Source organism: Panthera onca, chromosome B2, assembly GCF_046562875.1.
Source record: "Panthera onca isolate mPanOnc1 chromosome B2, mPanOnc1 haplotype 2, whole genome shotgun sequence".
NCBI classification, from domain to species: Eukaryota; Metazoa; Chordata; class Mammalia; order Carnivora; family Felidae; genus Panthera; species Panthera onca.
This window is the reverse complement of record NC_138343.1, coordinates 116,175,833-116,192,108: the sequence shown is the minus strand read 5'-3', so window position 1 is coordinate 116,192,108 and position 16,276 is coordinate 116,175,833. Positions and strand designations below refer to the sequence as shown.

The 16,276-nt window shown below is 38.2% G+C and overlaps 1 protein-coding gene across 2 annotated transcripts in view; it reads right to left on the bottom strand.

Moving 5' to 3' along the window:
- Window positions 1-16,276, bottom strand: part of LAMA2 (laminin subunit alpha 2) — a 613,797-nt gene that overhangs the window by 119,487 nt on the left and 478,034 nt on the right. For both annotated transcript variants that reach the window (XM_078447300.2, XM_078447301.2), the window contains exons 37-41: window positions 15,488-15,599; window positions 10,041-10,203; window positions 8,533-8,743; window positions 1,652-1,768; window positions 795-958 (exon numbers count right to left, since the gene is read on the bottom strand). In XM_078447300.2, the coding sequence (XP_078303426.2) occupies window positions 795-958; window positions 1,652-1,768; window positions 8,533-8,743; window positions 10,041-10,203; window positions 15,488-15,599 (767 nt within the window). The remainder of the gene's footprint in view (window positions 1-794; window positions 959-1,651; window positions 1,769-8,532; window positions 8,744-10,040; window positions 10,204-15,487; window positions 15,600-16,276) is intronic.

Below are 16,276 nucleotides of genomic sequence, written 5' to 3'. Positions count from 1 at the left end.
TTACTGTAAAATGAATTGAGTGTGAATTGTGTCCAGGGTCTTCAAACATGGATATTTTCCTTTGTGTCGTGCATATTGCGTATTGGAATAGAACCCTACACATGTTATATATTAAATAACAGATTTATTCGAGAAAATTCTTCTTGGGGGTTATAGGACCTATATTTATATTATGATGACTCCAAATTGTAGGGCAACATACCGCTTACACGTAGAAGGCTATTTATAGGTCAAACACACCTTGTTACTTGCCCCTCCCTCCTCTGACCCAGATAAGAGTCCTAGCCTATTACACAAGGGAACTATGTAGTGTCTCCCTGGAGTTTGAAACAGAAAAAAAAAAAAAAAAAAAAAAAAAAAGACTTAAAGACTATGTATGGGGCCACATTTTCAAAAGCCAGTCTTTTAACAATAGTTTTTATTTAATGAAAAATATAAAACTAGAATTTGAAATGGAATGTGTATTTACATATTATTATTTAAAATGCTAATAAGGCAACCACTGTGCTCTCTAATAAAGAATAAAAAATATTTTTTCTTAGCATAGCCTAGGGCTATGTTCACTCCCTACCAAGCCATATTTGAATCCACTTTTAACTCAGACTTTTGAAGCTGCTTCAGTGGAACTTTGCCCGGACCCTCCTAATTAGGCTTTTCCACAGAAAGACCGAGTAGCTCGTATGCTCATAATTAGAGAAATCAAGATTTCAAAGAGATTCTCTACCATTTCTGCGAGTCACAACTTTTGGACAAGCGTCAAGATACAAAGGCATTTGCGACAACAAATGACATACCCATCAAGGACAGCAGATGAGTCATTCAACTGAGCTGCATGGCTCTCAGCCTGGGACACCTTCTCAGCAAGGTTTCTGTCCTGTATTTCCTGGGAGAGGTCATCTATTTTATCTTTCAGCTCCTCAGACATGGGTGGCAACTTAGTTTGAATGTCTTCAACGTACTGATGTGTAGAGAAGAAAGGGCATTTTAAGTATGTGACTACAAGCCTCCAATCGGTTACTAATTTCTCTAGGAGATACAATTCCACACACTTACTTTTTAAAAAGAAATTTCAATTTTACTAACACAGCCAAAAGAGAGGACAGAATAAAAGCTGTTATTTAATAAGAGGGATTAGGAAATATATGAAGACAATTTACACCAAGAATAACCTAACTATATTTTTCTAAGAAAATGCTACTTTGTAGGTATAAATGCATAAGTGGTCGTCATTAGGATCTTTTAGATCATCTGTGTTTCTATTACCATATACCGCAGTGTCTACTGCATTAGGATATTAAAAGTCTGCTAATAGTTTACATTTCTCTTTCAACTAACATTATATAAATATTGAAGCAGATTTTAAGGGCTATCCTAGGAATAAGAAATACCCTTCATCACTGTGGGAAAAAATACAGGTTTGTGTGAGTGTTTATGAGTACCCTCTCATGTCTGTTGGGAGAACAGTGTGAAGTTTTAACTGTTGCCAAGAGCTAGGCACAAGCATAATGGAATAGTCCAAAAACAATTTGAGACCCACAAGAAAAAAAATTAGGATTTGCTTATGTTACTGAGATTTTTTGATTGTGTCCTATTTATGAAAGCCTGTATCATTATTATTTTCTTTTCCCTTTGGGTTTTATCAAGTACTCACATCTATGACGGAGTTGATTTCATCTGTAAGACGGTTGGCTTCACTGAGTATGTCATTGCCTTCTTTTAAAGTGTTCTCAGTTTGTTGTTTGCCATTTTCGATAGCTTCCTTCTTTTTCTGTAGCACAGTAGGAACAAAACATCAAAATGCCCTTCGGAGGAAACCCTATCCGACCCTGTATTCTTTCTTGACTTCCTCAAGCTGCCTGAACATAGGCTTTGTGAACAAGGCACGTCGTGTTGACAATGAGAACAGATGGGAATGCTACAAACTACCTGGCCAGTCCTTTGAGAGTTATTTTATTTAAATCCCTATATAAGTACTTTCTTCCTCTCAGTGTGAGAAAGTCACCCGAGAGAAGAAAAGTTATGTGATGTTAGCTGAGGAATTAAAGACTACGTTTTAAAATTTTTGATTATTTTTTATTTTAGAGGGAGAGAAAGAGAGAGAGAGCATGAGTGGGGGAGAGGGGTAGAGAGAGAGAAAGAGAGAGAGAATCTTAAGCAGGCTTCATGCTGAGCATGGATCCTACCCCACAACCCTCGGATCCTGACCTGTGCCAAAATCAAGAGTTGGACAGTCAACCAACTGAGCTACCCAGGTGCCCCTAAAAACTATTAACTTGTTTTTAATATTTATTAAAAATTTTTTTCAATGTTTATTTATTTTTTGAGAGAGAGACAGAATGTGAGCAGGGGAGGGGCAGAGAGAGAGAGGGAGACACAGAATCTGAAGCAGGCTCCAGGCTCTGAGCTGTCAGCACAGAGCCTGATGTGGGGCTTGAACTCACAAGCTGTGAGATCATGACCCAAGCCGAAGTCAGACACTTAATTGACTGAGCCACCCAGGCACCTCAATGTTTATTCTTGAGAGAGAGACAGAGAGACAGAGACAGAGTTTGAGTGGGGGAGGGGCAGAGAGAGACACACACACAGACTCTGAAGCAGGCTCCAGGCTCTGAGCTGTCAGCACAGAGCCCCATGTGGGGCTCGAGCTCAGAACCGTGAGATCATGACCTGAGCCAAAGTCAGAGGCTTAACCGACTGAACCACCCAGGCGCCGTCCCTAGAAACTATTTTTAAAGCAAGATCAATACCCATTTTAAACTTGTGTAAGTGCAAGTGCTGAATATGTATTACTGAACATGTGGTCGTACCCTGAATTACATTGGAACTAGACGTTACATTCCAGAATGCAGGGCCAAAGGAGTATTCTGTGAGCATAGACATAAGCAGATTTATTCTATGGGAGTTCTGTAAAAATTGGAAGAAGTGAGATTTTTAAGGGGACTTAGGGAAAGTGGTTTTCAAAAAAAGAGAAATGAACACATGGAAGAATAAACTTAATGGGCTGTTCCGTGAAAAGAGAGCAAGCTCTCATTTTTCCTTGATGCTGATAGCTTGTCTTAAAACTACATGAAACTGATTCCTAGCCTAGAAGGATAAAATTGACGAGAGAGACCTATTGTTATTTTTCTATTTGGAGCAAACATTTGTGTATATTTTTTTTTCTTTATACATCTCACTCATTCTCCCAAACACTTGTGCATTTAACTGCATCAATTTTAAACCTCTGCCATTTATGTTGTTATATAAATAATAATGCTAGTTTTATATTCATTTATGTCTCAATATGTGCCAGGTAGTTTATAGGATTTTCTCAGTAAATTCTACACTAACTCTACAGGTCCTGTGTTTATCACCTTTTAAAAGAATAGGAACTTGAACAAGTGATTTACTCGAGGTCACACTACCTGTGCAGGTAAGGTTTGAACCTGGTCTACCTGATGAAGAAGCCTAGGTCTTGAGCTATGAAAGGACTGTCACTCTTATTATAGAAATCATTTGCCTTATTTGCACTGGGATAGCACTGATTTCATACCTTTCTCCCCCCTTCTCTTCACCAACCATGTAAGTCCACTGCCAGTCCCTATGTCTTGTTCCAATTCTCTGCTGCTGTAGTTCCCTCCCTCCCTGATGTGCTCTCGCTCAGTTCTTTGCCTTGTTTCCTCCCCCACGCTGTTTCTGGTCACTTCTCTGATCACCTATCTAAAACAGCCGCCATCTTCATCCCAATTATTATCTATATACCACAGCAATTACAAACCAGATTCAGGGAATAGCCTGCCTGGGTCGGGATCCTAGCTCTGCCCACTCACAAGCTATGAAAAACAGGGGCGAGTGATTTATGTAGCCCCAGGTAAAAGGCTTAGTCCCTTGCTTCTCAAAATGTGGGCCATTAACCAGCAGCATCAGCATCACCTGGAAAGGTATTAGAAATAGATAATCTCATTGCCTTTTCAAGAACTACCAACTCAGAAACTGTACTTTAACAAAAACTCCAGGTGATCTACACAGTAAAATTTGAGAGGAACTGACTTACAACACTGCCTGGCACACAGCAGACACAATGTAATCGTTAACTATTATAATTACTTCATTTTGATCCTCCTCTTAGCACTCATTTATCTGAATTATATTCTACAGGGTGGCCACAAACCATAGAATCATAGATAATGGTATTTTTTGTATAGATTGAACCATCTTGATTGCCCCTTCTGAGAGTTGCGAAAAGCACTGTTACTTAGTGCAAATCGGTGACGCCACGCCAGAAATGAACAGCCTGTTGAACTACGTACAACTGAGGAAGCACAACATATTGACTACAGGTGCGATATTGCTGAACGTATCACTTATTATGTATACTAGTCCATGCTCCAGACTTTGTGTCTATATTACATACTTGTTTATTGGCTTAGGGATTATCTCCCTCGCTATAATATAAATTCCATAAAAACAGTCTATATGTATCAAAGTTGATTGCATCTCTACTTTTAACTTCTAATTAGATCTTAATTCATTCCAGAGCTCTGTAAATTTAAAACCTTTTTGGGTGAGGTGGAAGGCTTAAGAGCCTGCAAAAGCTATCGTCCTCTCTGTCTAGCAACTAACTACTTTCTTTGCAATCCTTCCTTTTGCAGTTTCCTAATGGTCGATTTAGGGACAGACTGTTCAATACATGTTCCCTCGCGTAACTGAATTGCTCACATCCTTGATGCGACCCACGCACACGGTCCTCTCCGCCTTCTCTCCATCGCTGCAAGTGCCCTCTGATCCCGTGCTCCTCCAGAAATTTGCATTCAGAGCCCCTCTGATCTAGCTCCAAATGCCGTTTCCAGAGCTATCTTCTACTACACACTTCTGTAGCTCGGCAGTGAGCTTCACTGTTCTGACGTTTCCTAACACCACCGTGCACTTCCAGAGCTCTGTGTTGGGGCTCATGTGACCCCATCATTTCTCTCAGTCTCAGCGAGGATGCCATCATTTTTTGTGCGTGTGACTCTTTTGCTGATATTCCTAGCCTATATTAATCTCAGAATTCTATACTGTGAAGCTGCCTGAATGTTAAGTTCTACGAGGCCAGGAATCATTCCTATTCAGTCTCAAACACCTCTGTTACCAACAGCACCTTGCTGAGGTAGGTGCCTGACAGGCATTGTAGATCACCACTGCCTATTTTCCAAGCCTTATACTACATGATTTCCTAATACCAAATGAACTCTCCAGTTTATATGAACCACTCACAAATTTCCCCAAATGTAACTTTAATCCATGACTCCAATGTTACAGTGGCTTCTGATAGTTTCCAGGATAAACCCCAAATTCCTTAACTTGATCATAATGTACTTGGTCTTTTATTACTCAAGTTCTGGACCTCGCCTGTCTTCTCTGGCTTTCCATCCCCTGTTTGTCCCCGTGAAGTCATCATTCCAATCCTATCAAACTGCTGAATTTTCTCCCAAATGTTTTATATTTTCTTTTTCCTCTCCATGTCCTTGCTTGTGGTTTTCCCTATTTCTGGAATATTCTTCCTTTTCTGCTTCGACTCACTTGTGCTTATCATGCAGGACTCAGCACACATATCATGTCCTCTATGAAGTCCTCCTTAACCCAGGGGGTGATTTAGATGCCCTCTCTTTGTTTAGTTTCATGATGTTACTGCAGTGCATGAAGTGACTTACTTGTGTGTACTTCCCACTAAACACAAGTCACCTGAAATCATCAGAGATGGTGTTTTATTCTTTACTTCAGTGGTTCTCAAACCTAAGGCTACATCTGAATCACTGGAGGCATTTTTAAAACACAGGTGGCTGGGTGCCACTCCCAGTTTCTGAGTTGACAGATTTGGGGCAGACCTCAAGAATTTGTATTTTTAACAAGTTTCTAGTTGATGCTGATGTTGCTGTTCCAAGGATCACACCATAAGGACCAGTGTTTGATCTAATCGACATTTGTTTGGCACATTTCTTGAAATTAGTAGGGGCTTAGTAAGTGTTTTCAACAAACAATACATGCTTATCTCCTTAAAATAAACAAATAACATTGAGTTGTGTCTTAATTATAGCACCTTCTTTGTGAGCACAGGCACAATTTGTCTATTTAAAACACAGCTCATGGGGCACCTGGGTGGCTCAGTCGGTTAAGCCTCCGACTTGGCTCAGGTCATGATCTCATGGTTCGTGAGTTCGAGACACGCATCAAGGCTCTGTGCTGACAACTCGGGAGTCTGGAGCCTGCTTCAGATTCTGTGTCTCGTTTTTGTCTCTCTGCTCCTCCCCTGCTCACACTCTGTCTCTCTCTCTCAAAAATAAATAAGCATTTACAAAAAATAAAATAAAACACAGCTCGTTATTCAATTGAACGGATACAATGTGTCAGTTGTTCTCAAAGCAGTATACACATCGGATTAATCTGGGGAGAGTTTTAAAATATGAACCCCAAGCCAAGTCCAGACTAACCAACTCAGACTCTGGGTAGGAGCTCAGGGACCCTGTGTTTTAACAAACTGTTCAGTTGATTCTCAGTCAGTTGGTGTAGCAGGAAGCTTGGTAATTAACCTAATGAGCCCTGGCAATCTTAAGTAAGCTGTGCCTTACTCATGTTAATTTCATCAGTTTATCTATTTACTCCAGTAAGTTTTTAACAAGCCTTTAGTTAAGCATGACACATAAAATGAAAATACAAAAAGGACCACTTAGAATCGCAATACTGACTACATAAGCTCCAGGCATCTCTAGGGGTGCCCAAGAATGATGGCTCCTGGTTTTAAACATCACTAAAAGGAAGGAGTAGCTGAAAGGACCATTTACTGCACCACTATAACTCTTCTTGAAATACTTCCCAAATGCTTATTATGCTTTCCACACAGGTAATTTTAATTTCTTAAACTGTTGCCATAAAATGGAGAGGTGCACCTCCGGGTAAGTTACACCACTGGTGTGTCCCTGAGCAGGATGAATCATGTCAGCACTGGGGATAGGACGATAGCCCGACATCCTGCCTCACAAGATGGCACTTTTTCTTTAATATTCCCAGCATGTCAGTAGACTCCAAATTGGTTAAGATTAGATACCTCAGTTAGGAAAAAAGTGAGCCTTCTCCATCTTCCATCAACATGACAAGGGTGAATCCCAGAAAAAAAAAAATTAATTCATCCTCTTACTTCTTACTCTAAAGGAAAATGGAAAGAAATGAGATGGAAAAAAAATATCCAGATTTGTTTTATTCAACTGCCATCCCACAAACATTTTTGAAAGCATCATATATGCCAGAGAGTGTTCAGTTATAATGAAGGTGAGATTATACACTAGAAGAGAAAGAGATCTGCCGCTGTTTTCAGATCTGTTGGGTCAAATACTTTGAAAACAGCAAAGGAAGTTTTGTTTCTGGGGAGAAGTTGTTGTTTAAATGCCTAATACAGTTTGCACCATCATACGTGCTGAATTTACTACTGGGAAAAGTGATGAAGTTGTCATGGTAAGTATTAAGAAAGATAAAGAAGGAACGGAAGGGAGGAAGAAAGGAAGAAAAAGGAAGGCATTGAGTGACGGAGGGAGGAAGAAAAGGAAAAATCTATTTTGGTTCTAGGCTCATAACCTCTCTAAAAAAGGCAGAAGGTGCCCATCATTTCTTGAGGAGAGAATTATCTCTTGTCGGTGAAGAAAAAGAGGGAAAAATATAACTCAGATGTGATATGTTCATGTTAGTCCCTGTTAAAATATCATTTGCATGGAACACATTGCAAAGGAAAAGGGAACCAAAAGCTTTCCCAAGCACTGGACTCTTAGTGTGCCCAGATTCCATTAGGAAATAAGTTGGCACTTTTGTGACCCTCGGTAGTTAGATGTCTAAACAATGGTTTGTGGATTAGATTGCATGGGTTACAAAACCATATGAGATTGGTACTCGAAGATACCTTGGATGCAGTCACATAAAATGCACTTATTGTGTAGTTTGAAGACTGAGGCTTAGAGACTTTAACAGACTTGCCCAAGGCGTATTTCTAGTTAGTGACACAGTCATCATTAAGATCAAGGTCCCCTGACTCCCAGGAAAGAGTTCCTTCCCTGTATCACACTGTCCTTAAAATCTTCAATACTTTGTTATCTAATTTTATTTGAGTCTATGGCAATGGTCCTTGATTTTTTTTTTTTTTTAAAGGATCATTTCTGGTGTGCCTGGGTGGCTCAGTAAGTTAAGTGTCTGACTTTGGCTCAGGTCATCATCTCATGGTTCCCGAGTTCGAATACCATGTTGGGGTCTGTGCTGACAGCTCAGAGCCTGGAGTCTGCTTCAGATTCTGTTTCCCTCTCTGTCCCTCCCTTGCTCACCTTTGTTCTTGTGTGTGCACACACTCTCTCTCTCTCAAAAATATAGTCATTAATTTTTTTTAAAAGGATTATTTCCTGATCTGCTTGTTAGAAGTCTCCAGTTGTTCTTGATTTGTGTAAATGTGCATCAGCTTGACTTTTCCAGCTATGTTCAATCCCCGCCCCATCCAACCCAGCCCTATAGATTCAAATGAGAATCCCTAAGACCCACCTCCAAAGCAGTCATGTTTTTCTGATTTGCTGCAGATAAGCGATTAGCCTCTCTGATTTTATCGGTGGCTTCTCTCAACAGGTCCCAAGCAGCATCCACTTTATCTTTGTTGTCTGCCAGTATCGCCCGGATATCCTTCTCTGCTTTTTCATTCTTTTCTCGGGACTCTCCAAAGAACTTCTTCACCTTCTTCAGAAGGCCTTCTGCAGCCCTGCAGTCACCCCCGCCCAGTAACAGACAATAAGCCCTTGTCACTGCCTCATGGTTTATTGGTATTAAATAGCAATGCTAGTATTAAATCAATGGAAAATAAGATGATATTTAAAGCAGATTGTGTACTAAATCAAGATGAAAATGGGTACCTGAAAAGTGGCAAGGCCATTTATAATTAATATGAAAGCACACAACATACACACATTTAAAATGTATTAGTAATATAGCATTTTCAACTGGAAAGAGTCTCATGTTATTTTCATAATCTGACTGATGAAGTAAGTTTTATGGTTTGCTTCACATACAAAAAAAAAAAAAGTCACCTGATTCACCATAGTGGTACATTTTCTCTGTTACTTTGGATATAAGGTATGAACATTGATATATTTGGTTAAAAACTGTTAGCAGAACTGTGTTATTGACATGCTAATATGGCATCGTGATGTTGACCTACTTTTCTTTTTCTTTCAACTGAGTGATCTGGGAGTTTCCTGAATTTAACTTAATGGTTTTCCTAAAGTGATAATATTGCCCTTATGAAAGGCAAACTACTTGGAAAACAGTAGTTCTCAAACTAACAGCCATTATAATCTCCTGGAGTGCCTGTCAAAACTGACTGCTGGCCCCCATCCCCAGATCTCTGGATTCAGTAGGTCTGCAGTGGGGTTTAATACTTTGTATGTCTAACAAGTTCTCAGGTGTTGCTGATATTGTTAGCTTAGTATATATTACTTAAATATTAATAACACCATCACTTTGAAGTTAGCTGACTATAAATGTAACAATGATTTTTTTTTTCCTGAGTGTGTGGTCACAGAGTTCATTTGCATTAGTAAAATCACTATTGCTATTTCCAACCTCAAATTTTCAGCCCTTATTTCAAGGTATTAGGCATTTATTATTTGATGACCCTTCTATTCAGCATTTCCTAAAATGACAAAATGTATAGAATGGGCTGCTAAATTCATAATTATCCAAAGATATTTTTATTAACACACGCAAAAAAAAAAAAACCCTTTGATGGTTTAGAAGTCCCTAATACAGGCAATTAATAAAGCAAGTCCATTAGCCTAATTGTGGAAGGGACAGCAATCCAAAAAAGATCATTTATTTGATTATTTAAACATAGGCAAAAACATACTTTTAATCAATTTTAGAGCAAGACAAATTATTACTAAGTGGAAAATAAAATAGCATCTTCTACTTATAAGTGTGATGAAAATTTTAGAAAATTGTAAACAACCATTTGAAAAATTCAGTTTATCAAGTAAAAAAATAACAGAGTATCTACTCACACTAACTCATCTTCGGCAACTTCCTTTTGTTTATCAAGATTTTTCCTCCTCAGTTCAGTCATCATCTGATCAATCTCTTTCTGAAGCCCTTGCAAATTTCTCTCAAAGTCCTGGTCTTGAATTCCTAGAGTTTCATTTAGTCTCACAGCTTTTTCATTTACAGCTGCAGGGGGTAAAACAAATTTTGTAAATTAGTAAACAAAAATGCCACATGCAAAAATGGCACCAAGTGTCTGCTCTTCCACAGGATCTCCAAATGAAATGTAGTTTGCCATGAGTGTTCCTGCTGGTAACAGGGAGGTAGTTAATAACAATCCATACCAATAAGGGAAAGGTGACATATTTCTCCATTTTATATTTCTTTTGGGGGGCACAGTCCTTAAAGGAGGGTGTCTCTAGTTCACAAGGAAGAAAATGCAAACAAAAAAAATGGTTCCAACCCTTTCCAGGGAAGAGGTAAGCAATGATACATGTAGCATTCCCTTTGGAAGAGGAAAGCACAAAATCTGCACGGCCGATAAGACACAATCACATTCAGTCCATTTTAAAATCCTGAGTAGGGAAAAACTATCAGTGAGGAGATCTCTGAAAACAAACCTGCCCTTGTACTTCCGCACAGTTTTGTGCTCATTTGGTGGAAGGAATGAGGGAGGAAGCACTGGTCTTGGGACAAGGGCTACGGATTAGGGCTCAAAGCTACCTTCTAGCAATAACATCCACTGTAAGCATCTGTGTTTATTAAGCTTTAAATAAAGTTCAAACCGTGCTGTTCAGAATCTTAGGATTCCCTAGGTGCTCCAGGTATTCTACACATGATGTCTATTCTGTCAAGTGTCTATTTTATAGGTTAGTGTTCTGGGCAAGATTTCATTTGAAAAAAAGAATTCTATGTCGGATAAAAGTTTGAAAAACCGGTGCGTTGAAACATTTATGCAGTTCTACCCGTTAGTTTTAGGCCAACTTCTCTTGAAGTGTGTTTTATGGCACATTAACTTAACAAGTTGAAAGGAGAGGTTTTCTCAAACTCTTGTGTGCCAAACCTTATTTCTATAATATTACCTGTGAACATCCCTAGAATGAGGCTCTGGGTTGGCTAAGAGACATTTTCTACTATTCAATGCTCTAGCTTAAGATGCATTTAGGACATAAAGAATTCTGAAAATTCATTTATATTCTTGGAGAAATGTTTCTTATTGAAACTGGTTGGAGCTGTATTCAGAGTTCTAACGATAGTATTCAGAGTTTCTGAAACAGGTACACATAGGCCAAATAGAGCAGCCATGAAGGGTGTGACATGAGCCATGAAGGGTGTGACAGTGGTTCTGAAATGTGGTCTCCAAACAAGCATCATCAGCCTCACCTGGAAACTTATTAGAAACAGAGATTCTCAGGCCCTGTTCCAGATCTATGGAGTTAAAAATTCTGAGGGTAGGGACCAGCAATCCATGTTCTAACAAGCCCTCTAGGGGCTTCAGATGTATGCTAGAGTTTGAAAATCATGGTTTAGCAGAAGGAATTGAGTTTTAACCTTTTATTTATCCTTCCAAAATGCATCTTTTGAATTCTCTTTTATTTTTTATTTATTTATTTTGAGAGAGAGAAAGAGAGAGTGTGTGTGCATGTGAGATGGGGAGGGGCAGAGAGAAAGGTAGTGAGAGAGAAAATCCCAAGCAAGCTCTGTGCTATTAGTGTGGAGCCCGACGCTAGGCTGGATCTCATGAACCAAACTGTGAGATCATGACCTGAGCTGAAACTAAGAGTCAGACACTTAACTGATTGAGGCACCCGGGCACCCCCAAATTCTCTTTTCATGATAAATGGATTTGGTTAGCAAGTTGCTGCAGTCAGCTCCTTATTCTGAAAGCCATGATTTAATCTGTAGAACAATTTAAGTCAGGTGCTTTAAAGAACAAATATGGTCATTCCTAGCCTTGTGGTAGAAATTATTGCACATGTGCTGTTTTCCTAGAAGTTAGTGAGGGTGGCTCTTTCTTGGTCAACTACTTAACAGTCATACTTTGAAATACACCAAGGAAACTTCTCAAGATTCCACCACTACTGTTGCTAAGTTATCACCTAGGCTTTATTGTGTTTGTGAAGGAACCACAGTGACCATGGACTGATTAATTGGAAAGTTCCTTCATCCAGCAGACTTTGTGAGAAATATGCCAGAATGCCAATGATTAAATGTAAGGTTTATACTTCTTACATTTCAAGGAAGACAGTAGATTGACCTTTCCCTATGGTGCATCTCCTCCTTTGGTCTGAGTGCATGTCTGTCTGTATGTTGATTTTAACTAATTACATTATGTAACTAAACACTGACTCATTTGCATTCAATTTTTTTTTATTTTAATGAAAGAGATAAATTCCACTTTTCAACCTGACAAAGGTTTTTGTTTTTCTTTTATTAAGTGAATATATAAGTGAGCTTTGATTCGAGATATTTTTGGAATTTGATTGAATTTAGCTTCTGGACTTAGGTGGCTGTAAAGGATTAAATATGAGATACGCCTCACTTGTGGTCTATTCTCAAAGTTAAACTTCTCCAGGGAAGAACTTGCTGGAAAAATGAGAGAGAAAAGGAAAAGACAAAGATTGCTGTACCTTTTGGAACCATGAATCATTTCTTTTAAGTGAAAGTAATATGTAAGCAACTAGAAGAAATTATTAAGGCACAGCAGCTGCTTTAGCAAAATGATACTGTATTAAGAAAGGAAGCATCATTTTAATAGAAGAGATATGATTGCTTCACTGCTTTTACATGTGGAATTTGGAAATTCTCTGAATATTTTTAAGCTAAAGGTGAAGATGTTATTCAGTCTGTTTTTCAAAGGTATGCACTCTCAGTTTGGTACATTTTCAACAGAATTGAAAATAACTAACATTAATATATCTCTTAAATTTATTTACTTATTTCTACTTTATTTCAAAGGGAATTTTAAGGAGTTTTGAAGTATCTTTAAAACAAGACAAAATTCTCATAAAAGGAAATGGGGTAAAGATAAAAAATAATGTAAATCAGAAGACATATTAACAGTATCTTAGTAGCCAAAGTAGCCAGGGATTATAAAGGATAACTTAAGAAGTAAACAGTATCTGCAACATACAAATAGATTAATTCTTCAGGAGAAACAAAGTTGTTTTTCACACTGAGCCTAAAAAAAAAAATCTTCTGATGGGTAAATTTATCATGAATGACAAATACAATTGTGACCTGTGAAATAGGAAAGAAGGTGTCTAGCATTTCTTAAGTCCTAATATGTCAGAGCATATATATAACATGTGTATATGTACATATATATATATCACTCATTATTCTAATAATGGAATAATATGGAATAACATATAGTATATTTATGATATAATCAGGAGTCCTAGCAAAGTAGATTTTAAACTATGGTGAGATAAGAATGCCTTAGATGAATGGACCCTGATTATCTATGAAGAGGCCAGGACTTATAATGGAAGATAGGGTGAGTAAGGTATTCTATCTATCTAAAAATAAAACTGAAGTAGACAAATGCCAGGCTAAAACATTTGCTTCTCCCACAGCAATTTATTGTCACTAATAAAGCCTAAAAGTACCGTTATTATCCACAATTAGTGTAATTCCAGGAGGAAAAATGAGTGTGGATATATTGTATAACTTACTTAAGGCTTTTGATGAGTTTCCTTTTTTAAAAAAAAATTCCTGAACTGCTAAGACTTAACAGCACATATAAACATCTCAGGATTTAGTTTACCTCTGGCATATTCAAATTTTAATTTTCATAAAATTTTAACAGTTGGATTAATTTTGCCAAAGTTCTTTTATGAGGGGCTGTGGTTATTATTTTTGTTATCATTTACATTAGCACCCACTGGAAGAAGGGAGCAATGTCCACATTTCTCTCAGGTACAGATCACAGCTATCCCACCTGGCACTTCACATGAATTAGAAAAAAATGTGTCCTGTCTGGACAGACACGACCTGAGTGTCTGACTGACGCACACTGGAGAGAATGGGAGACACCTATGAGGATACATAACCCTTTTCTCTAACGGATAGACTGTGGGCGATGAGCAAAACCTGGACTAAATATCGTCTCCACTCTGCCCCCTGTTGGTGCCTTTGTCCCGTGCACAAACTGGCTGGTGGGTGCAACGCAGGGAAAATGAATTAGCAGTGCTAATGTTGGTTGGAGTCTATTGAAAACATGTACTAGCATTTACTCTTAGGTATGAATATTTGATTGAAATGATTTCAAAATAAGTTTCCAGGATAGGCTGCTAAGTATTGAGTGGTTGAGATTGAGGTATAAGGAAAAGGAAAGTTACTGGGATATTGACCATTGCCTTCATGGATCCAAGCAGAAGGAATTTTGTGTGTGTGTGTGTTGGGGGAGGGGGTAGGGAGTGCTGGATGGAGAACACTTTAAGCAGCATTAATGGAAAATAAAATCAGGGAAAGCACAATAACTCCATCTAGCAGAGGATAAACCATAATGAGTTAATTAAGAATTTTCCAGTAGAATGTTCCAGATCCTGACATGTTTTGCCTCAGATTATTTGCCTCAGACTAAAACTCTGTTGCTTCCTGCAGTGGGAAATCTTTGGGAGTTTCGGTCTCTTCTTAGCCAGTGATTCCTAAGAACTACCTGTCAGAATCTGCCTGAAAGTTTATCCCGTGCCCTGATTTATTTGGCTATATTACAAAGCAAAATATCTAAAATACACTGTAGAGCAATAAAAATGTTTTATTTTTTTAAAAGAAAAAAAAACACGTTTCCTCCTTTCTAAATATGCATGCGTGTTTATTTTATATTAATATATACTGAAGATCTAGTTTTTTTGTGAAATCTCTTTTTCTCATCTGGGCTTTAGCCCCAAAATGGCTTCCACTTTGATCTTCAGTCAGATTGGTAGATGCCAAGAACCAGCTCCTAGAGAATTATGGACTAAATGCAGTGTAGCTTCTGGTAAGGTAGCAAATCCAAACACCAAGCACCAGATGTTCATTAAAAACAGCACCAAGTAGTTTAAAAGCCATTTTGAGAAATTAAAGTGCTGCTTTAATGTACTGAGTAGAATGTTAAAATTAGCATTTTAAAAAAGTTAACAATCTCTTGGTTTTGAATACAAACAATAGCAAGACATAAGTTATCTATTCGTTCTTTAATCATAATAGCCATTCCTCAAAAATTAAAGCATTCCTAAGGGACCACATTTAATTTTCCATGACTCTGCACTCATGATTACTAATTCGCTGTTGTCCCTAATTTAACACTGTAGATTGCAGACTCTCGGCAGACAACGCCCTTGAATATATCAACCAAAACACTTTTTAAACCTGACCCTCAGACTGATAAATGTTATCTGTTACTGGAGAAATTCCAGTCCTGTGTAATCCCTTTCTCTATTTTTCTGTTGGGAGACATAATGATTAAATTAAATGATTCTAATACCTTCTGCATCCTGGGCAAGCTCCTTAATGAATTCTCCTAAGGAGTCTGCTCTCCTGTTGGTCCTCTCAGCATCCTGTCCAGTTTGCTCGCCATCTGCTGTCACTTTGGTCGCCTAATGATCCAAATTCAGGAAAAGCATAATTAATTGAGATGATGAAGCTCCAGCTAGATAAGCGCCCACTGGCTACATTTTCTTTCAAATATTACTCCGAGCCAAAGGCAATCGATAAATTATTGATCAGATATACTGGAAATGACACCCTGTGCTCAAGTACACAATTAAACTTTATTACTTCTTCCATTAAATGGAAATCAGAGAGCCGTATTTGGTCTTTTTAAAACCCTTGCTGTATGCAATGACATAAAGGAAGCGATAAAACGCAATTATTTTTGAAGTATCTTTAAGGTACAGTTGCCAAAAGTCTTTAATGGATTCTTCAACCTCCACATGTTGCAGTTTTGTCCATATTTTGTTTACGGAAAAAGTGTGGAGTCCAGCAATGATCTCTTGTGGAGACACAGGCAGTCTGTCTCAATAAGCTTGATCCTATAGATGCAGTTTAGATCAATACGTTAATTAAAGAAACAAAGAGGGAGAAATGCTTAGCTACCAAGTAGTAAATGCATGTTTTATAACACTCTAAAGATGCCAGTAAAACGTTAAAGAAGAATAAATGTTAACTTCACCCATGTCATCCCCAGAAAAGATGACTGTTAATCGCAAAACCATACATCATCATCAACAAAATAAAACAACTTCACAAACAGCCTCACTTCCCAAAGGTTATC